The 24,111-nt window shown below is 45.0% G+C and overlaps 1 protein-coding gene across 1 annotated transcript; it reads left to right on the top strand.

Moving 5' to 3' along the window:
* Positions 1-1,852: 1,852 nt before the first annotated feature.
* On the top strand, positions 1,853-14,068 carry LOC118361776 (transmembrane protein 200C-like). Its single transcript, XM_035741993.2, has 2 exons — positions 1,853-2,749; positions 11,347-14,068. The coding sequence occupies exon 2, from the start codon at positions 11,389-11,391 to the stop codon at positions 13,015-13,017; it is 1,629 nt and encodes a 542-aa protein (XP_035597886.1). The 5' UTR covers positions 1,853-2,749; positions 11,347-11,388; the 3' UTR covers positions 13,018-14,068.
* The last annotated feature ends 10,043 nt before the right edge of the window (positions 14,069-24,111 follow it).

Consider the following 24,111-nt stretch of genomic DNA (forward strand, 5'->3'; position numbering starts at 1 on the left):
GAGTGGAGCTAGGCACTGCAGGGCCTGGATTCACCTCTACATCACCAGAGGAACAGAGGTGGAGTAGGATAATGGTACGGCTAAAGGCTATGAGAATTGGTCGTCTATAACGTCCGGAACAGAGAGTAAAGGAGGTTTCTGGGGGCGATGAAATAGCTTCAAGGTATAATGTACAGACAAAGGTGTGGTAGGATGTGAATACAGTGGAGGTAAGCCTAGGTATTGAGTGATGATGAGAGAGATATTGTCTCTAGAAACATCATTGAAACCAGGTGATGTCATCGCATGTGTGGGTGGTGGAACTGAAAGGTTGGACAAGGTATAATGAGCAGGGCTAGAGGCTCTACAGTGAAATAAGTCCATAAATACTAACCAGAACAGCAATGGACAAGACATATTGACATTAAGGAGAGGCATGCTTAGTCGAGTGATCATAAGGGTCCAGTGAGTAGTGGGGTTGGTTGGGGTCACGGCGATTCAGACAGCTAGCCGGGCCATCGGTAGCAAGCTAGCATAGGCTGGAGATCTGTGTTTAGCCCCTCGTGCGTTTCCGTCGGTAGATTAGTGGGGTTCCGTGTGGTAGAGGGGATCAATCCAAATGGCAAAATAGATATAGTTATAGTGACCCAAGAAAGATTGTCCGATAGACCTATTCAGATAGCAGCCAATAAGACAGCTAACGATTAGCGGGCTGCAGATGGGCGTTCAGGTAACGTCGCGACGGAGGAGCCAGTTGGATAACTCCCTCGTGCAGTTAACGTCGGTAGTCCAGTCGTGAAGGCCTGGTAGGCGCTCTGCATCGGCAGTAAAATGGGTCCGGATAGGTGATTGTAGCCCAGGAGTGGCTGATGGAACTCTTCAGCTGGCTAGCTCCAGAATAATTGATGTTTGCTCCGGGATCGACGTAAGCCAATAGTCACACGGATAGAAGCTAGCTAGCTGCGAGATCCAGGTGTAAATGTCCAGAGCTTCCGGTTGAAATCCGGGGATATGGAGAGAAAAATAGGTCTGACAATAGCTTTTCGAGCTAAAGGATAGCTGATGACCACAAACCGTGGTTAGCTGAATACTAACGTTAGCCAGTAAACTGGTTAGCTTCTGGCCAGCTTCTGGTTAGCTTCTCGTTAGCTTCTGGCTAGCTTCTATTGTGGATTTCAGATTTGAGGTAAGTAATATTTTTTTTTAAATTGGTGAGGCGGGTTGCAGGAGAGTGTTTTGAAGTAGAGTTTTTGGAAAAGAAAATATATAAAAGATATGTGAAGAAAGATGTAAATATATATATACAGTGCCTTGCGAAAGTATTCGGCCCCCTTGAACTTTGCGACCTTTTGCCACATTTCAGGCTTCAAACATAAAGATATAAAACTGTATTTTTTTGTGAAGAATCAACAACAAGTGCGAGACAATCATGAAGTGGAAGGACATTTATTGGATATTTCAAACTTTTTTAACAAATCAAAAACTGAAAAATTGGGCGTGCAAAATTATTCAGCCCCTTTACTTTCAGTGCAGCAAACTCTTTCAGTGCAGCAAACTGATACATAGCCTAACACCTCAGGTGCAATTGTTCATTCAGTAAGATACTTTCTCCACCTGCAGAGAAAATATCCACAAAAACACATTAAATCTGCTTTAATACTTTTTGTAAATATTTGCACGAATTGAGTGTGAGCTTATGTTGGATCAAAATGTGTTCTCCTCATCCCCAGAATCTGTTTGGGAATGAGAAGAGATACTATACTGTATGTACAATGCACATTTCTGTTTGGTCTCTGTTATTGGTAAGCCACTAACCTAGCCATTCTTCCCATATAAACATCCTTTTTCATTTAACATTTTGATGGACAGTTAGACCTACCCCACTGGGCACAGACGTCAATTCAACGTCTATTCCACGTTGGTTCAACGTCATTTCATTGATTGAACCAGTGTGTGACCAGTGGGATCAGATTCAATGGCAGAAAATAATTACCGTTGTATCTTGGCATAAATAAGGTGCGCAATTTACAGGTATGTTTTTTTGCAGGAATTTTGGAAGCATATGTGATGCGGCAGATATAGAAGGCTCTGGATAGATTATGTTTCTGGATAGATTATGTTTCTGGATAGATTATGTTTCTGGATAGATTATGTTTCTAAATACGCCAGGTGTCTTGCGCATCTTAGTTGGCGTCACTAACAATAGTCCACTGGTCCTAATTCTAGCCGAAAACGTTGGAAAGGTCTCACCATACGCGCTCTGACCGCAGCACAGCACGACTGCACCTGCACATCCAACCATGGATGGGGACTTTATGTTAACGAGAGGATAGTTAAGAACACAATTATTAAAATCCTGCAGAAATTTCAGTCGATGACTGCTGTGGTGGTAGCATAGCAACAACACCCAAGAATCAGAGAAACATCAGCAATCTCACCCACTGCCTTGCAAGCTCAAAACTCTCCGTTAGAAACTCGGCGCGCTGCTCGCTGGAAAGACACTCCCTGGAGAGGAGCGCGAGTACGCCGAATAAAAGGGATACGCTTTTCACCCAGATGGAGGATGACTTGGAAAAGCTTGAGCCTCGATGAAAACTACAGCGCCTAGTGACTGTGACTGGTTGTCCTTGCTGAAGATCGCTAAACCTTTGCCAAAATGGAATTACATGGAATGAACAGAGTTTCCTTTTACGACATGAGATATCCGCGCCCAGGAATCTAAACTTTATTTGAGTGTTTAAGATGTGGTTGTTTTTGCCTGTCTTCTATGGTAAGCTTTTCGTTATAGGTGTTTTGATATGATATTGAAGAACTAGTGCTAGAATAATCGTCTCATCTGAATTTCATGCAATTTCACTGTGCTTGTTTATGCGTTATACTGTAGATGGCTCCTGTCACGACCGCATAAATTGAACATGATTTAATTGCTCCTGTTCTGTGGTGGTGGGGGTGGGGGGGGGGTTATCTATGTATCGGACCTAATGCTCCATATCAATATCTGACAATTCATACATGTCTATCAATACCTGTAATGTTATCATATCCTTGAATAGCCTACTAAACATTAATCAACTGCACTTATGAATACTCAGTTGCCTGCCCATGGACTAGATGAATGAATCATTAACACACGTCATGCGTTTAGATGTGGAGACAGTAAAAACACTGGCCATTGCGCATCTGTTATTATTGCATAGCCTACTCAGAAATCGACGAGCCTAAATAACTGTCCTCGACATTTTTTATGTAGGCTACTGAATAGTTTTTAAATCTTAATTCTGCTACAGTAGACATGTCTGTTCTGTGTTTAGTTTACATTTAAATTCCTATTCAGCATCAAGTGAACATCGTTTAATGGCACAATAGGTGCATTTCTCATCAGTCTGTTTCTGTGGCGTGGTCATAGATATGCCTTGCCATGGGCACCCGAGTGTTCCTCTTAACTGAAACTGTTATTATCATCACCTGTGTCTGTGTGCCTGCCTCTGTGTCTCTGTGCGTGTGTGTGCCTGCCTCTGTGTCGCTCTGTGTGTGTGTGTGTGTGTGTGTGTGTGTGTGTGTGTGTGTGTGTGTGTGTGTGTGTGTGTGTGTGTGTGTGTGTGTGCGTGCGTGTGTGTGTGTGCGTGTGTGCGTGCGTGCGTGCGTGCGTGCGTGTGTGTGTGTGTGCGTGCGGGGAGGGGGGGGCAGTGAAGGTTTAGCAGGGTTTAATGGTTCACTATACATTGTGACTGAAGGCAGTTGAAAGGTAAGAGGGGGCATTCACATAATCAGAAACCTCACTTTTGTTAACAGCAATTTGTAGATCAGTTACCAACTGGGTGTGCTAAACCAGGGGTTCTCTCCCCAAAATTGTTCTGGGACCCCTTTGATAGCAAATTCATAAAGTACCCCTCATAATTACACAACTCGACTGCAATAAAAAATATATATAGTTTTACTATGATGTATGCAGTGGCTGGACGAACCAAGTGTCAGACTCGGGGAAAGAATATTTAAAAGGTCACCTCTTAGCATTGGAGAGAACATTTAGCAGTTTAAGCTAATATCCTTCAATTCTACACATTTTGTCATGGAGCAGAGATGGTTGTTTTTGCAGCATTAAAGCTAATATCCTTCAATTCTACACATTTTGTCATGGAGCAGAGATGGTTGTTTTTGCAGCATTAAAGCTAATATCCTTCAATTCTACACATTTTGTCATGGAGCAGAGATGGTTGTTTTTGCAGAATTAAAGCTAATATCCTTCAATTCTACACATTTTGTCAGGGAGCAGAGATGGTTGTTTTTGCAGAATTAAAGCTAATATCCTTCAATTCTACACATTTTGTCATGGAGCAGAGATGGTTGTTTTTGCAGCATTAAAGCTAATATCCTTCAATTCTACACATTTTGTCATGGAGCAGAGATGGTTGTTTTTGCAGCATTAAAGCTAATATCCTTCAATTCTACACATTTTGCGATGAGGCAGAGGGAAAACTTTGCAGTTTTTAAGCTTAAATTGCAGTGCATTTAAAAAAAAAAAACATTTTTGGGGATAGCTTTGAACTACGAAAATGTATAATTGCTGGATTACAGTAATATCCCTGTGAACCTTCCAGACCCATGTTGCCCAGGGTTAACAACGTAATAGTACATTGTATTCCACACTTTAAACTTATTAAACAATCCCTTTGTCAATAGTTGTTTAATCTGTTAGTGATATTCATGTAAATTATCATTTTTTATCTGGCCATGGAGCCCCTGCAGTACTTCCCCTGCACTAAACTCGTCATTATAACGCTGATTATGTAATCAATTATTCAAATGTGCTTCAGTTGTCTGTTGAAATTGCCTTTTGAACATAAACAAGAAGATTAGGATTATGTTTGGAAAACAGCTGACATTGAAATCTTATGATTCTATAACCTGCTAAATAGTTATAAATTGGTGCAATGTCAATGCATGGTTATCAAATGTTCTCCTAATTGTATGGTAAATAGAATTCTGATAAGATAGGCAATTGTGTTTGGTCATTGCCTTAGGGATCATAAGTAAAAGCATGTTGAACATCAGATAAAGAGAAAGCACATACACAGATAAAGAATTTGGAGAAACATGTTTCTTCCTCTTCCACAACACAGGTTGTGACACTTCACCTCCCCATCACAATGACTCCTGTAGAACCCCAGGGCATGTTTCAGCATGCTCCTGTAACAGAGGTGGTTTGGTGACCTTAGCTTTCCTTAGACCTGAAGAGTTGCTCTGGGTCAGACATTAGCTGGCAAATGTGCTTTTCTGGCACACAGGAGACCCGGGATTTGAACCACCAACAGACAAGCAGAGTCCAGGAACCGAAATGTGGAGTGTTGAGAGGTTTCTAGTCTGATAGAGCTTGATACTTCACCACTATGAGGATGGATAGAGCTTTGGACCTATTGTGACCCTGACACACGGCACCAAATGGGGAAGGATGTTCATAGAATTAGTTTGAGGGCACAGTACAGCCGTCTCTGTGTTTGTCAGAGGGGGATGAGAATTAGTTTGAGGGCACAGTACAGCCGTCTCTGTGTTCGTCAGAGGGGGATGATAATTAGTTTGAGGGCACAGTACAGCCGTCTCTGTGTTCGTCAGAGGGGGATGAGAATTAGTTTGAGGGCACAGTACAGTAGTCTCTGTGTTTGTCAGAGGGGGATGAGAATTAGTTTGAGGGCACAGTACAGCCGTCTCTGTGTTCGTCAGAGGGGGATGAGAATTAGTTTGAGGGCACAGTACAGCCGTCTCTGTGTTCGTCAGAGGGGGATGAGAATTAGTTTGAGGGCACAGTACAGCCGTCTCTGTGTTTGTCAGAGGGGGATGAGAATTAGTTTGAGGGCACAGTACAGTAGTCTCTGTGTTCGTCAGAGGGGGATGATACCATAGTGATACATCTACTGTATCCAACTCTATTGAGGAGACATGGTAGAAAGACCAATATACTGCAGTAGAAAAGCTGAGGGCTGTCGAGGTATTTTGCTATTTATGAAGAGATGGAGGATAAGATGTGTGTTGGTGGTTATGTCTATCTGTGAAGAGGAGTTTAGAGGTGGTTATGTCTATCTGTGAAGAGGAGTTTAGAGGTGGTTATGTCTATCTGTGAAGAGGAGTTTAGAGGTGGTTATGTCTATCTGTGAAGAGGAGTTTAGAGGTGGGTATAAATAGCAGACCTTAAATAAACTGTACATACTCTATATACACACACTACTGTTCAAAAGTTTGGGGTCACTTAGAAATGTCCTTTACATTTTTTTTTTAAAGCAATTTTTTGGTCCATTAAAATAACATCAAATTGATCAGAAATACTATGTAGACATTGTTAATGTTGTAAATGACTATTGTAGCTGGAAATGGCACATTTTTTAAATGGAAAATCTAAATAGGCGTACAGAGGCCCATTATCAGCAACTATCACTCCTGTGTTCCAATGGCATGTTGTGTTAGCTAATCCAAGTTTATAATTTTAAAAAGACAATTGAATATTAGAAAATCCTTTTGCAATTACGTTAGCACAGCTGAAAACTGTTTTCTGATTGAAGAAGCAATAAAACTCAGCATTTGTGTGTTCGATTACAGGCTCAAAATGGCCAGAAACAAAGCACTTTCTATTTCTGAGATCATCATGTGTATGTACTATTTCACCATGCTTATGTACCAGTCCTGGGAGAACAGAGGAGAGATCACGTTATGATGCCGTTGTTATAGAGTCATTCAAGGTTTATGATGGACAGATGTATCCAATGGTTACTACTGCCTCAGTGTGCCTCTATAGCCCTGAGAATGTGTGTGAAGCCAGGCCGCCGTACGGCAGGAATCAATGGTTATCTACTCTCTTATTTTACATTAAGCATAGAATAGGTCCCTCGTGTGTGTGTGTGTGTGTGTGTGTGTGTGTGTGTGTGTGTGTGTGTGTGTGTGTGTGTGTGTGTGTGTGTGTGTGTGTGTGTGTGTGTGTGTGTGTGTGTGTGTGTGTGTGTGTGTGTGTGTGTGTGTGTGTGTGTGTGAGTACGTGTGACACTGAGGTTACATGTCAGCTTACAGTTCAAAGGTTAATTCATCGATCCATAAACTATCCATAAATGCCTTATCGACTTCACAGGAGGATGACAATACAACCCTGTTATGCTTCGGTTCCTTAATACATTTTGCTGTCCACAGTGCATGTCCAATTATTTCGTTGGTAAATGTACAATATATTTAATCAGGAGTCAGGGGTTGTGTTGATATTTTCTTGCATGGTTCTTAATTTAACTGACATGATGTATATTTTTAGTCACACCAGTTTTAGTTTGAATTTCAATCAAACCCCCACTGCAGAAAGCACACTCCATGAAAAACACAATGCACATAATGTCTTATTTGAAATAGGGGGGTTCAACATAAAATAAAGCTATGTTACTTTCCACAATGCAGGTTTAATTAAATCCCAGAAAAAATTGGTTGACTTGTTTTGTAGCTTTTATTTAGCTCAAAGTTGGCAACTATAACTGCATTAACAAGTATATATGTAATTGATTGCTACTTCATGCTCTCTCTAAAGATTGGCCACTGCCAGTGATAATTAAAAATGGCAACTGTGGCCTGTAAAAAAGCAAATTGCTACTGGACATTCTTCTTCCTCCTGACAGAGAACCCATGTTCTTTACACCATCTAGCATCCTTCAACAAAAGAGGAGAACTACTTGTCATTTTTCTTTGAAGCAGACAGCAATTCAGTTGGATACCAGAGAAGAAATATATTGCCAGGCGTAAAACTGTACTATAATTCATATAACACGGTGATCCATCAATAGCCAATGATTCTGGCCAAGACAAATCCATTTCAGATAGCTGTGGGCGTTCATCTGGGGTTGCCTTGGATTCCACTTGGCATTTTGCAGAGGCTGCAATCCACACCCGCCCTCAATAATGCGCTTCACATTATGGTCAAGACTGAATTATCCTGTGGTATGAAATAGGATTTACTGAGGGTTATTGTGACGTGAAAGAGCAAGAACAGAAAATAACTGGTGATGTGAATGTGGTGAAGGGTTACAGTACATTAGTTAATGGATTGACACAATACCCAGCTTGATCACACTGCTTTAGCTACACCCCTAGGCACCAGGCAATAGTGGCTCATACACATACCCCCCTACAATGAACAAAGCATGCCTTCAACCTTACTGTATATTTTCCCTATTGTAAGATGTAGGCCTATGCCTTTATGCAGTCCATTCATTAGTCTAAGTGAGAGAAATGCTCAGGCAACAACGGTTTAATTAGACCTGCAACTGGACAGTACATTTGTCATCACAAATGAAGAATTATAGCTGCAATATATAACTAGGAGGCTATTCCTGGCCAAATGTCACCGGCCAAATGTCAGCACTGTCTGTTCTCTCTCTCTCCCTGCTGATTTAGGATTGATGGATATTTACATTTTATGGCTTACCCCCCTCCTGTGTGCTCCACACTTGCAAGCTACGCATAAAACAAAATGGATTTAAATATTACTGCCATTCACCGGTAATGGCGCCAATCTGATCAAACTCACTGGACAGTTCCTTGTCCTCATCATTTGTGAGCTGTCAGTGAGTTGTGAGGGAAAAAAGCTGTTTTTCCCCCCAATGCTAACATTGAAGCGATCATATGAAGCTAAATGAGCTAGCCTACACACAGCTAGCCATTTTTAATTGGACTGACCTTCTATGATCAAGGGTTAATGCAAAAAGGCCAACACAAACACTTGTGCCTGCCTGAAATTGTTAACTACCAGCTAGCTTCTTCTCTCCTCCATCCACTAGTCGCTATGCTAGCTGTGTGTAGCAGTCTCAGCTGGGTGGATGCCGCGTGCAAGGGTACAACCCTGAAAGTGCTCCTGTGGGCCCAGCAGCCATTTGGCTTGTCTCTTTGAATTATCTCTGACACCAGGTGCTTCTTTCTGCTCCGTCTGTTTGCCAGCCAGGGGAGTATTAAAAGAGGCTTAGTTTTCACCCAGGAGCTTGTATTTTTATTAGCCCTCTAAAGAGCTGTTTCCTCTTAAGTCTTTATTATTAAGGTACACTTCACCAAATGATCATATGTCAGGGATGTGGTGTGTTTTTATTTCTCTCACTATTTTTTGTAAGATAATAATTTTATGATAGAGGATGAGCAAATCAAAAATATTTTGTGTTGCACAATTGAATTATTTATTTGTGATTGATTTATTGAACCCTTATATCTTGGTTTGTTTTTTTCGTGGATCTTTAGTTACACTGAAGCCATTGTTCCAATGTCATAATTGGTCGCCATCAATAATCAGCTGTGTCTGTGAGCTAACGAAACACCTGGGAGCAGAGGGAAGTGGGTATGTAACACATTGGGAAAGTGTGGAACTTACTCCTCAGTCGGAAGTGTCCCCACTTGCGCCAGCGTATAGCTAGCTTTTCGCATGGCGCCGACTGGTGAGATGCTTCAGGAGGGCGGTCACCTGTGCTAGCAAGGCAGAGGTCCTGGGTTTGAGCCACGTGTGAGCCAAATCAGGAGGAAGCGGTACTCGCTAAGCAAGCAGCACAACATCCTTAAGAGTGGTGCCGTGGTCGGGATATACAGTTGCACTCAGCTCAACGCTGGGGGTCGCTGTTGAGTAAATATGAGGCTACTGGCTGTTTCACGCCATGAGAGAGTCACTCGCTCCAGCTGGTAACTGCACTGCGCACCAATCTCCATGCATCTCAATTAACATTTGTGGTCAAGATTTAAGTCTTGGACTATGTATCAGAATATGCCCTCCTGGGGTGGTAGATGTGCCAGTGTTATGGAGAATCATGCTTCGACTGGCTCTTCCGAGTAGTCAGCAGAGTAGTCAGAGAGCAGAGAGAATCTTTTTAACGACTCCCACAGATGGTAAAGCTCTTTGTATCAAAGTGTATCAGACTCACATCCAGATAAGATGGGCTAGGTCTGCCGAGACAGCAGCAGCCATGTCTGAGTGTCCTCTCCTCTCTCACTCCTCTCTGGTTTAGGCGAGGAGATCTGTAGTCACCTTCTTCAATGGAGAGCTGCTTGGCTGCTTCAAGGTGGTGCATTAGCTCGCCGTATGTGTACCATCATCACTCATTGCACAATAACATCAATATAATCTCAATCTTGTAACACAACACTCTTTAGACCACCTTTACAGGCACATTGCTGGTCACTGGATGCTTTTAATAATCTCCTTATCTGCCTTTATATCAAGGGGATTCTCCTCCTCTCATTGTTTAGGTATTGGCATTGTTTTTGGTATCGCTATTGATAGTGACGATATACCTAGTTCAAAGTTTTAAAACTTGTCCGGCCCAATGGGGCAGCAGGTAGCCTAGTGGTTAGAGTGTTGGACCAGTAACCGAAAGGTTGCTGGATTGAATCCCCGAGCTGACAAGGTAAAAATCTGTCGTTCTGCCCCTGAACAAGGCAGTTAACCCATTGTTCCCCCGGTAGGCCATCATTGTAAATAAGAATTTGTTCTGACTTGCCTAGTTAAAGGTTAAATAGAAATAATCATTCAACTCCAGGAGTCCCCCAAGGTTTAGTCTCAAATCCGTTCCTGATGTGCTGTGCATAGCAAGAGCCAGCAAGTACACTACACACACTGTGAAGACTTTTAAGGGACAGTCTTCTTCTTGTATTCAGTGTTTTCTATAGGGTGATCATGATTCTCTATGCAGCTTAGTAACGGTGCTACCTGGCGTTTCTGCTCTCTCGCCCCTTACATTAGAAAGAGGAGTGGTGTGGCAGTGTTGGATGGCCAGTTGTTTTCATTCTTCACAGTCCGCTAGGCTTTAAGATGTGTGTATTTATATCCCCTGTTGATCTTAGAACAGTGTATTGTGAATCCACAGAATGTCTACCTCGCCCGCTCTGCCATGCCGCCTTGTCATTTTGGTGCATTCACCCCAGAGCGTGTGTGTGTGCGTGTCCAGACTTGTGTGTGCACATGAATTTCTGTTACTCTGTTCCCTGTGCTGTGGCAGAAATGTCATCACTCCCACACATCTTGAGCTGTCACCCAGTGAGCAAGTGCCTCTGGGAAACAGGCTTCACTTTGCATTGATTCTTATTGTTTCCCTCCTCCTTCATCCTGAAAGAGCAGAACTTAGCATATTTCACTGGGATGATCTAAATTAGTCAGAGCACAGCAGAGGTGTAGCTCTATTCAACTGAATAAGACTGTCAAATTCAGCAGTGCATTAACTATTATGGACTGCTTGAGTATCATGATCGATATTGTTAATCTAGAGCTATTATCAAACCTTTCCTCTTTCTCTCCCTGCCTATCTCTCACTCTTCCCCTCCTCTCTTCCTCCCCCCTTTATCTCTCCTCCTCCACCTCTCTCTCTCTGGCCTCAGGATGAGTGAGTGAGCTGTCCGTCCATCCGTTGCATCCCAACCATGATCGCCACCGGAGGCCTGCTGCGGATCAACAGGAGGCAGGACTCACTGCGCTCCAAGAGCCGCGCCGAGAACAAGCGCAAGAGGAAAGCCAAGAAGAAGCAGAAGAACGAGGTGGTGGTGGTCAAGGGCAAGCTGAATCTATGCTCCATCTCGGGGATAGTGGCGGCCATTGGGATTCTGATCCTACTGGTGGGCATTTCCATGGCCATACTGGGCTACTGGCCTAGGGAGAGCCCACTATACCCTGTACAGCGCCATACCCAAAGGATTTACGACAAGAAGGAAGAGTCAAGGCTGACAGGCAACTGGACAAACAACGCAAAGGTCGGATTTCACATGGATAGGGATTTGGTCAGTAACAATCGTTCCAACGGCACAGGTTTAGAGCAGCCTCCTATGGGCTTCCTGGCCGAGTTCTTGGATAATTACCTGTACTCAGACAAGCTGAAGGTGTTCGGGCCCCTCATCATGGGCATTGGCATCTTTCTGTTCATCTGCGCCAACGCGGTGCTGCACGAGAACCGCGACAAGAAGACCAAAGTCATCAACCTGAGGGACATCTACTCCACAGTCATCGACATCCACAGCTTGCGGACTAAGGAGAACACGCCGCTCAATGGCTTTGTGAATTATGTGCAGTCCAAAGGGGTGGAAGGGAACCCTAGTGCTGCGTATACCGCCGCCCTGCTGGCCAAAGGAACCTGGCCCTCAGGGGGCTCGCCGGATGAGGGCAGTCGGGGCCCCTCCAGATGCCACTCCCTGACCAGGTCAAGGGTCTCGTCACTCGAGAGGCAGACGTTCACCGACACAGTCTACACTATCTCCAGACACAGCGGTGCCGGCCAGCAGAGCAGCCCTATTCCCATCCCCAAACAGTGGGAGACCAAGACAATAGTGGCCTCCTCGGTCAACACCTTCACTCTCCCCATGACCAAACCCAACCACCGGGCCAACCAGCACCAGCGCAGGCCTTCGGCCAAAGCAGAGGCAGGCAGGAGCAGGGCCGCGCTGTGCGACTCTGGGGAGGAAGACGATGAGGCTCGGGTGGGGTACGTAGTTCCAGAAACCACCACTCAGGCCAAGGTAGAGACTTTGCGGACGGCCATGTTCTTGCCTCAAGACTCGGTAGAAGTATACAAGAGCAGTGGTAGCCTCCAGGGAGCGCCGCAGGGCTCCCAGGTGCAGCTACTCCCCTCTTCCCCCACCGGACACAGAGTGACAGGCTCCCACCTGTCCCTCAGCGCACTGACGGAATACTCCAGGTCCATCGACCTGGGCGTCACTCCATCCACCCCCACCGATTGGAAAGTGGAACATTCTCGGCGACTCAGCTGCCCTCGCCTAGAAGTACTGGGAGGCGGTGGGTACATCAAACTAGGCAACCTAGGGGGGGAGTCATTTGAGTCAAGGGAGTCATGTGAGATGACTGCCTTCAGCCAAGTGACCTCAGAGGAGGCTCTGGCTAAGTGTCAGAGGGAAGGAGGAGAAGTCAATGAACAGGAGATCAGTTCCGGGGAACCACAGGACAGGGGCTCAAGGCGATACTCAAACAAAGATAAACTTTTTATGATCTCTCAGTCAGACTCCGTTTTGGATGATGAGGAGGTGGAGAGCACAGACATATGATTGGACGATTGCTGATTAGATAATTGCTGATTGGTGGATTACTGAATGGTGTAATGAGTTTACTTGAACAAAATGAACACGGGATAACTGGCAGGGTGTTGGTCAAAGACACCTGACAACAGGCTCAAGCAATTATGACTATTACAACAAACTGTATAGGATCTGAAATCTAGAGCATCTTGCTGGTCATTGCAAATGCAATTATCGATACGTGACCAAAAAACCGAACATGGTCTTTGGTGGGCTATGAAAGTGAAAACTGTGTGTGAGTAGTATTTTGTCAAGCGTTTGTTTGTGTAGGTTGGAAGCATCGCGCCCAACAGAATGAGTTCACAGCAAAAAGATAACATTAACCAAAAAGGGCCCGTTTTTAAATGGTGACTGTACAGATAGATACTGTACCATCCACTTGATGTAATAGTTTATATAATGTGTAGAAATATAATTGTGGCTGTTCCACCCACTGTCACTACTGATACTGTAGTAGTATATTGATTGAGAGTTGCTGTCTCAACAGCATGTATTTTATACTGCAATGTCCTTACACAGTTTTTGTCTGTTGCCAGAGGAAGGTTTGAATTCAAACTTGAATAGCAATACATAATTGACCATCTCTGTTTGCTTGTGGTTAATCACAGTGTTGGCATATTTGCCAGTCTCTTAAAATTCTCTGAACAAGACATATGTTATTGTTTAGTTTTTTAGAACAGTTTTGACTTGCTTGTTAAGGAATCTATATCTTTGCCATCGCTATTTCCTGAGGGAAACTGAGAACCACACACTGACTAGCACAATTCACAGCGCAGTACTTGTATCTCGGTACAAGTAGCATAACTACCTTACCACAAGTAACCATCCATGTAGAAAACAAATATCAAATCAATGTTTTCCTGTGCAAAAGCAGCTGGGTTGTTTTTGTAGTTGGTTGTTGTTCAATGACAAACCTGCAGTATGTATTGTATTCCAATTGTTGCTGGTTACCATGGTCAAGTCAAACATCCCATGGTCGTCCTATGGGTCAATCAGTCTTCAAATAAACATACGAAGCTGCCTCATTATCTGTATCATCTGTAATTAGTGACCTTCTGACATTCTGTCAATCAAGTTATCAACCCAAAGGTGTGAGAAGACAGTCTCCAAAGAAGAGAGAGAGAGAGAGAGAGAGAGAGAGAGAGAGAGAGAGAGAGAGAGAGAGAGAGAGAGAGACAGAGAGAGAGACAGAGAGAGAGAGAGAGAACATGAAAGATGGATGATGCATGAAAGGGAGTAGAGTGTAAGTGAAACCCATTTGGTATAGAATTCTGGTTCTTGGGAATCGGGAGAGCGAGGTTTCCATCTGTTTATGGGGAGAAGGAGCTTAATATAGACAGAAAAAAGGCAGTGTGTATTCCATTACAAGCAAACTAATTCCTTGTGTTTTAGTGCCAATCGTCGGCGTCTTATGTAAACGTGGCCACTCAGTTTTATGAATGATCATTATGGATGGAATGTAACCTTCCTGTGGGTAGGACACCTAACGTTTCTTCACTGCAGTCTTTCCAGGGTCTTTGAAGCGTGTGTGCTCTTTGAACATGTATTCATTTACTATAGTTCATGGGAATCCTAGAGCAACATAAATTCAACCCTGAAACAGATTATACACACTGAACCCATTTATGCCGCCAAATTCTGACTTGACTTCTCTCCTTTTTTTTTTTTTTTTTACCTGTCTGACCTTTCTCTCAGCCAGCCAGGGCAGATGTGTGAAGGCTTGAAGTTTATTTTTTCTCTCTCCGCTCTCACTCTATGGCCTGCAGTGAGCTCTGAATCTTTCAACATCTCTTTTAAACCCTCCGCCTCTAACTCACATATCACAGAACTCTTCCTTATTCTCAATGTCATAGCATCGCCTATTCCCTTATGGTTCAGTTTAAACTGGGTTTCTCATCAATGTTTAATTACTACTTCTAATTAACAGTGGAAATGCTCAGTTGTCTTCCATCGGCAGGTGATATGTACTTGGTATAGTCAGTCTCTTGTTCCTCTCTTCAGGTGATATGTACTTGGTGTAGTCAGTCTCCTGTTCCTCTCTTCAGGTGACGGCTTCCCTCTATTCTTCCCTTAGAGTTTTTCAGCTGACGTGGCGAGTCTTTGCTCAATAAGATAATGAGCTGTGAGTCCTCTTGACAATTGTTTTTAAAGTGAGCCTACTTACAACAACTTCTCAGTGATGTCTAGCATTAATACCAATTTGAAGACCAAATCCAATGCCATAGAGTGTAGACCGTTGGCATATAGGCTTCTTCACATGGAAGAGAAATACATTCCTCATGTTACATTTTATCTCAACCGTAGGCTTATTGCCACCCCTTTTCAACATCCTTTCCCTGGCCCCCTTTATGTTCAGATAAGATATACAAACAAAAGTATTTCATCTTAATGTTCACCAGGGACAGCACACAAGTAATCCTTACTATATTGTATTCATTAAACCTACTATTCCGGATTTGTACTACATTTCCTTCGAGAATCTCTACATCTGAATTGATTTGACACTGAAAAAAGCGGCACATCTATCCCACGTTCAGCTGGTCTCAGTAAATTTGACGTGACGCAATGAGAGTATGGACAGTCACATTGTCTTACATCCCGTCTCTTCAGGCACATCTGATCTAAATGACAGATCGTCTGACATGCCACTGACATGCCAAATCAAGTTTACTGCACTTGTTGTAAATGACATTGAGGATCTGCTTGGAACATCAAAATGTCATAGATGTTTTATCATCATAGCAGCCACATCGAGCTGAAAAAATAAAATAAGCCTGGATTCCTCATGTTGACAATATTAGGAAAGCCTGGTAAACATCTGCATTCAACTATTTCGTGTCAGTGACTCAGAGGAAATCAAGTCTGAATAAATGAGGAAGCATGAATATATTACAGTATGATCACATGACTTACTGTAAGGTAGGCTCTGAGCCCCAGATATGGGTCTGATTGGGTATGTAGCCCTGTTTTCCAGTGGTAGGCCCGCCTGTCATATGTTTGTAGGCCAAGACAACTTTAATAACAGCAGAACGGTTCACTAAGTGGGCATTTCCACCCACACCAGGGTGTTGTTAGTGTTTATGTTAATAGAATATTTTTTTTCGGGGGAACTGTGTTACCATCAGGAATGTGACACTTAAGACTTCGGGCGAGTAGAATCAACAACCGATGCATCATGAGAAAAGTGGCTTAGTGAGAAAGTGTTAACCGTGGAAGGAGTTAGCCCATGTTCACCTTTGAAAGGAAAAGGGGTTTAGATGCAGAGTGATGTTTCTGCTAAGACCAGAGTTGGATTATGTAACGACAGATGCCGTTTATATAACACGCCCAAACATCTAGCAGCATCTCTCTGTACCTCTCTCTCTCCCTGTCACCATCACTTGCGCATCAGTGCAGCGCAACAGCTCGTAGGTCTGTCCAAGCACAGCTTACAGCTTCCATTTTTTCGGAGGTGAAAAAGCCGTTCAGCATCCCACACATTAACTTGAATAACAATCAGTGAGCCGGGGCGCCCCGTCCCCCCAGGTCCACAAATAAGATATATGACTCCTCGTCTTAGTCATACCCAGCTCCATTACTGTATAACCCATATCAATGTGACAAGGTGTGTGCACAGAATGACATGTGGACATCTAATGATGTGAGTCACATGTGGTCTAGTAATTGGGAGGTAAAGCATGACATTTTGAGATCACTTCATGACCATGCATTGGCTGCTGTATCAAATGGCTGTGTAGGCTCCGATAAATACACAATGCCGTCTTTTTGCACCATCTAGTGGTATGTTAAAAAGAAAAAAATAATTTATTTTCATGCAGCCCTTTAAGTGGGCCTACTATATATTCCCAAGCTGCTGTCATGTTGTCATCTTTACCTTTAAAGCGCTCATGGATAATAGTATTTGTGTGTGTGTGTGTGTGTGCGTGCGTGCGTAATGATAATTTTACTTTCATTTGCATGTGTTTGATGCATTCATACTTTTCCAGCCATTAAAGTGAGCCCATCCTCCCCAGTCAAAGACAGTAAATTAAAATATTTTCATTGATGTGAACTACAAATAAAAAACAAAAAAGAAGTTGGTACTAGTACTAGTTGCCCTAATGGCTAGTTGTGACTTTTGAAAATAAGTGTCTCTTAGTTTTTTTCATTTAATGGCCTACCACATAAAATACTAGCAACACTCTGTCCTAACACATAAAATACTAACAACACTCTGTCCTAACACATAAAATACTAACAACACTCTGTCCTAACACATAAAATACTAACAACACTGTCCTAACACATAAAATACTAGCAACACTGTCCTAACACATAAAATACTAGCAACACTCTGTCCTAACACATAAAATACTAACAACACTGTCCTAACACATAAAATACTAACAACACTCTGTCCTAACACATAAAATACAAGCAACACTGTCCTAACACATAAAATACTAACAACACTGTCCTAACACATAAAATACTAACAACACTCTGTCCGAGCACATAAAATACTAGCAACACTGTCCTAACACATAAAATACTAGCGACACTCTGTCCTAACACATAAAATACTAGCAACACTGTCCTAACACATAAAATACTAGCGACACTCTGTCCTAACACATAAAATACTAGCAACACTGTCCTAACACATAAAATACTAGCAACAATCTGTCCTAACACATAAAATACTAGCGACACTCTGTCCTAACAATTACTAGCAACACTCTGTCCTAACACATAAAATACTAACAACACTCTGTCCTAACACATAAAATACTAACAACACTGTCCTAACACATAAAATACTAGCAACACTGTCCTAACACATAAAATACTACCAACACTGTCCTAACACATCAAATACTAGCAACACTGTCCTAACACATAAAATACTAGCAACACTGTCCTAACACAAAATACTAGCAACACTCTGTCCTAACACATAAAATACTAGCAACACTCTGTCCTAACACAAAATACTAGCGACACTCTGTCCTAACACATAAGATACTAGCAACACTCTGTCCTAACAAATAAAATACTAACAACACTCTGTCCGTGCACATAAAATACTAGCGACACTCTGTCCTAACACATAAAATGGATAAGGATAAGTAATCCTTCTCACCCCCCCCCCCCTAAAAGATTTAGATGCACTATTGTAAAGTGGCTGTTCCACTCGATGTCATAAGGTGAATGCACCAATTTGTAAGTCGCTCTGGATAAGAGCGTCTGCTAAATGACTTAAATGTAAATGTAAATGTAAATGTAAAATACTAGCAACACTGTCCTAACACATAAGATACTAGCAACACTCTGTCCTAACAAATAAAAAACAAGCAACACTGCCCAAACACATAATATACGAGCCGCACCTTGTCCTAACACATAAAATACTAGCTTCAACCTGTCCTAACACAAAATACAAGCCACACTCTGTCCTAACACATAATATGCGAGCAACACTGTCCTAACACAAACAATACTAGCAACAATCTGTCCTAACACATAAAATACTAGCGATACTCTGTCCTAACAAATACTAGCAACACTCTGTCCGAACACATATGCGAGCAACACTCTGTCCTAACACATATGCGAGCAACACTGTCCTAACGCCTAAAATACTAGCAACATTCTGTCCTAACACATAAAATACTAGCAACACTGTCCTAACACATAAAAAACGAGCAACACTCTGTCCTAACAAATACTAGCAACACTCTGTCCTAACACATATACGAGCAACACTCTGTCCTAACACATATGCGAGCAACACTGTCCTAACGCATAAAATACTAGCAACAATATGTCCTAACACATAAAATACTAACAACACTGTCCTAGCACATAAAATACTAACAACACTGTCCTAACACATAATATGTGAGCAACACTCTGTCCTAACACATAAAATACACTATGGCCAAAGGTATGTGGACACCTGCTCGTTGAACATCTCATTCCAAAGTAATGGGGAATAACATGGTGTTGGTCCCCCCTCCCCATTTCTGCTATAACCGCCTCTACTCTTCTGGGAAGGCCTTCTAATAGATGTTGGAACATTGCTGCTGTCACGTTCTGACCTTTATTTTCTGTGTTTTGTGTTTTAGTTAGTATGGTCAGGGCGTGAGTTGGGTGGGCAGTCTATGTTTGTTTTTCTATGTTTTGGTTATTTCTATGTTTTCGGCCTAGTATGGTTCTCAATAAGAGGCAGGTGTCATTAGTTGTCTCTGATTGAGAATCATACTTAGGTGGCCTGGGTTTCACTGTGTGTTTGTGGGTGATTGTTCCTGTCTCTGTGTGTGCACCAGATAGGACTGTTTTGAGTTTTCACATTTCTTGTTTTTGTTAGTTTGTTCATGTGTACCTTAAAGCATTAAAAAGTACCATGGACAATTACCACGCCGCGTATTGGTCCTCTGATCCGTTTCGCCTCTCCTCTTCGGAAGAAGAGGAGGAAATTCATTACAGAATCACCCACCAAAATCGGACCAACCAGCGTGGTAAAGGACAGCGACGACAGCAGCAGCAGCAGCAACAACAGCGGCCAGCATCAGAGCAGAATCTGGACTACACAACTTGGGAGGAGATAGATAGGTGGGCGGTCGACCCAGGGAGAGTGCCGGAGCCCGCCTGGGATTCGATGGAGCAATGCAAGGAAGGTTACAGGAGAATGAGGTTGGCGAAGCCAGCACGGCAGTGCGACAGGTACGAGAGGCAGCCCCAAATTTTTTTTTGGGGGGGGCACACGAGGTGTGGTACTAAGCCAGGTAGCAGACCTGAGCTCACTCCTCGTGCTTATGATAAGCAGCGCATTACTGGTCAGGCACCGTGTTATGCGGTTGAGCGCACGGTGTCACCAGTGCGTGTCCATAGCCCGGTGCGCTATAGGGCAGCCCCCCGAAAGTGCCATGCGAGTGTGGGCATTGAGCCAGGGCGTATGGTGCCTGCTCAGCGGGTCTGGTCGCAGGTACGCAGTCTTGGTCCAGGTTATCCTGCGCCGGCTCTGCGTGCTGTGTCTCCGGGGCGCTGGGAGGGTGCAGTGCGTCCTCTGCCTGCACTCCGCTCATACCGGGCAACTGTGGGAGTGGAGCCTAGGGGAGAGGTGCGTGTAGTAAGCACTAGATCTCCTTACTACACTAGATCTCCCGTGCTTACCCACAGCCCGGTTCAACCTGTGCCTGCACTCTGGAGGGTCCGGGCTAGAGTAGTTGTCCAGCCTGGGGAAGTGGTGCCAAGGTTGCGCACCAGAGCTCCAGTGCTCCCTCACAGCCCGGTCTTTCAGGCTCCTCCTAACACCAAGCCTCCTGAAGGTCTCCCCAGCCTGGTGGTTCCTGTGGCAGCCCCACGCACCAGGCTGTCTCTGTCTCCTCCCTGCAGGTGCTCCCGCCTGTCCGGCGCCGCTGCCGGAGCCTCCCGCCTGTCCGGCGCGCTGCCGGAGCGCCCCGCCTGTCCGGCGCCACTGCCGGAGCCTCCCGCCTGTCCGGCGCCGTTGCCGGAGCCTCCCGCCTGTCCGGCGCCACTGCCGGAGCTCCCGCCTGTCCGGCGCCGCTGCCGGAGCCTCCCGCCTGTCCGGCGCCGCTGCCGGAGCGTCCCGCCTGTCCGGCGCCGCTGCCGGAGCCTCCCGCCTGTCCGGCGCCGCTTCTGGAGTGTCCCGCCTGTCCGGCGCCGCTGCCTCTTGTGGCAGCTCCACGCACCAGGCTGTCTCTCTGTCTCCTCCCTGCAGGTGCTCCCGCCTGTCCGGCGCCGCTGCCGGAGCGTCCCGCCTGTCCGGCGCCGCTGCCGGAGCCTCCCGCCTGTCCGGCGCCACTGCCGGAGCCTCCCGCCTGTCCGGCGCCCCTGCCGGAGCGTCCCGCCTGTCCGGCGCCGCTGCCGGAGCGTCCCGCCTGTCCGGCGCGCTGCCTCCTGTGGCAGCTCCACGTCAGGCTGTCTCTCTGCCCTCCCTGCAGGTGCTCCCGCCTGTCCGGCGCCGCTGCCGGAGCTCCCGCCTGTCCGGCGCCGCTGCCGGAGCGTCCCGCCTGTCCGGCGCCACTGCCGGAGCCTCCCGCCTGTCCGGCGCCGCTGCCGGAGCGTCCCGCTGTCCGGCGCCGCTGCGGAGCTCCCGCCTGTCCGGCGCCGCTGCCGGAGCGTCCCGCCTGTCCGGCGCCGCTGCCGGAGCCTCCCGCCTGTCCGGCCCTGCCGGAGCCCCTCAGCCCAGAGGCGCCAGAGCCCCTCAGCCCAGAGGCGCCAGAGCCCCTCAGCCCAGAGGCGCCAGAGCCCCTGCCCCTCTGTCCAGAGCTTCTGCCCCTCTGTCCCGAGCTGCCCCTCTGTCCAGTGGGGTCATTGAGAGGGGTTGCCATGGTGAGAAAGCCACGGAGGCGGACAATAAAGCGGACTAAGACAATGGTGAAGTGGGGTCCGCGTCCCGCGCCAGAACCGCCACCGCGGACAGACGCCCACCCAGACCCTCCCCTATAGGTCAAGGTTTTGCGGCCGGAGTCCGCACCTTTGGGGGTACTGTCACGTTCTGACCTTTATTTTCTGTGTTTTGTGTTTTAGTTAGTATGGTCAGGGCGTGAGTTGGGTGGGCAGTCTGTTTGTTTTTCTATGTTTTGGTTATTTCTATGTTTCGGCCTAGTATGGTTCTCAATCAGAGGCAGGTGTCATTAGTTGTCTCTGATTGAGAATCATACTTAGGTGGCCTGGGTTTCACTGTGTGTTTGTGGGTGATTGTTCCTGTCTCTGTGTGTGCACCAGATAGGACTGTTTTGAGTTTTCACATTTCTTGTTTTTGTTAGTTTGTTCATGTGTACCTTAAAGCATTAAAAAGTACCATGGACAATTACCACGCCGCGTATTGGTCCTCTGATCCGTTTCGCCTCTCTTCTTCGGAAGAAGAGGAGGAAATTCATTACAGCTGCGGCGACTTGCTTCCATTCAGCAACAGGAGCATTAGTGAGGTTGGCCACTGATGTTGGGAGATTAGGCCTGGCTCACAGTTGGCGTTCCAATTCAAAGGTATTCGATGGGGTTGAGGTCAGGGCTCTGTGCAGGCCAGTCAAGTTCTTTCTTCCACACCGATCTTGACAAACTATTTCTGTTTTCTGCTTTGTGCATGGGGGCATTGTCATGCTGAAACAGGAAAGGGCCTTCCCCAAACTGTTGCCACAAAGTTGGAAGCACAGAATTGTCTTGAATGTCATTGTCTGCTGAGGTATTACGATTTCCCTTCACTGGAACTAAGGGGCCTAGCCCGAACCATGAAAAACAGCCCCAGACCATTATTCCTCCTCCACCAAACTTTACAGCTGGCACTGTGCATTCAGGCAAGTAGCGTTATACTGGCATCCGCCAAACACAGATTTGTCCTTTGGACTGCCATATGGTGAAGTGTGATTCATCACTCCAGAGAAAGTGTGTCCACTGCTCCAGAGTCCAATAGCGACATGTTTTACACCACTCCAACCGACACTTGATATTGCATATGGTGATCTTAGGCTTGTGTGCGGCTGCTTGGCCATGGAAACCCATTTCGTGAAGCTCTGTAGGAACAGTTCTTGTGCTGACGTTGCTTCCAGAGACCATTTGGAACTTGGTAATGAGTGACAATTTTTACGCGCTACGTGCTTCAGCACTGGGCGGTCCTGTTCTGTGAGCTTGCGTGGTTGAGCCGTTGTTGCTCTTAGATGTTTCCACTTAACAATTAAAGCACTTACAGTTGACCGGGGTTGTTGGAAAGGTGGCATCCTATGACGGTGCCAAGTTGAAAGTCACTGAGCTTTTCAGTAAGGCCATTCTATTGAAAATGTTTGTGTATGGAGATTGCATGGCCGTGTGCTCAATTTGATACACCTGTCAGCAACGGGTGTGGCTGAAATATCCAAATCCACTAATTTGAAGGGGTGTCCACATATTTTTGTAGTGTTCTAGCAACACTCTGTCCTAATGCATAAAATACTAGCCGCACCCTATACTAACCCATACATTACTAGCTACACCATATACTAACCCATAAAATACTAGCAACACTCTATGTACACATAAAATCCAACACTTTCCTGACGCATGCTGTCCTAAACCATAAAATACTAGCAGAACCCTGTCATGACGTTGGCCTGGGGGTAGGTTTATGACAGTCATAAATACCTCTTTCCCCCTTTTTCCTCTCTCTACCCTACTGATGTTACATTTGCAATCCCTTGGTTAACACAGAGATTATGGGAACATCAGAAGGTGAGGGGAAATGAACAATATTCTGGTAATCCGACCAATTGAACATCGGTTGTCGGTTCGGTTGTCATCTGAGACATTCTCATCAATGATATGATGACATAAACTCTACAGTGGAAAGTCTACACATCAGAGTTATCGGATTCACATGGAATTGTTGTTCAATTTAAATGTTTGAATATGAAATTATTAGTGATGGGATGAAATATGATTTTAGCTTCTTAAATGTCAGATTTGGGTTTTCATAAGATAGGGCTCTGCTCAATCAGTGGCCCGCCCCTGTGAAGGGACATGGGCTATAAAACTTTTCAAACACGCCCTCCTCTCCCTTCCTATATAAGCCCCTGACGACAATATAACCTCCTGTTCCGAGGACGTGAGGACGACGGTCCGATGTCAGAATGGTTCAGATAATAACTACAGAACGAAGCTAACATCAGCGTGAGATTTGGTTGCGAATGGTATGAACTTTGAACTCTTATTCACTACAGAAGTGATACCTCCTAGCCATTGAGTTAGCAACAGCCTCTGCAAACGAGGGTTAGGAAGGAACAGACAGAGTATCCCGTCTACCACACAACGACGTTACTACAACATATTCAATTTACCAGCAGAGACATTCTTCAAAGGACAAAGGACTCGGTTGGGCAACACGGCCTTCCATCTACCACCAACCTACCGAAGCGCAGCTCAGAGTAAATATGTATTGCATTTTCCTTTTCCAAATGGGCGGTAATTTAGAATGCATAAGATACTGTATTTAAGATAGCACAGCTTCGCCCTTTGTTCCTCACTCTTCCCGCTCTTTCACTCAAACTAAAAAAAAATTGACTGCTATTGATGTAAAATATTACTAGG

The sequence above is a fragment of the Oncorhynchus keta genome, chromosome 28 (assembly GCF_023373465.1).
Source record: "Oncorhynchus keta strain PuntledgeMale-10-30-2019 chromosome 28, Oket_V2, whole genome shotgun sequence".
Taxonomy (NCBI): domain Eukaryota; kingdom Metazoa; phylum Chordata; class Actinopteri; order Salmoniformes; family Salmonidae; genus Oncorhynchus; species Oncorhynchus keta.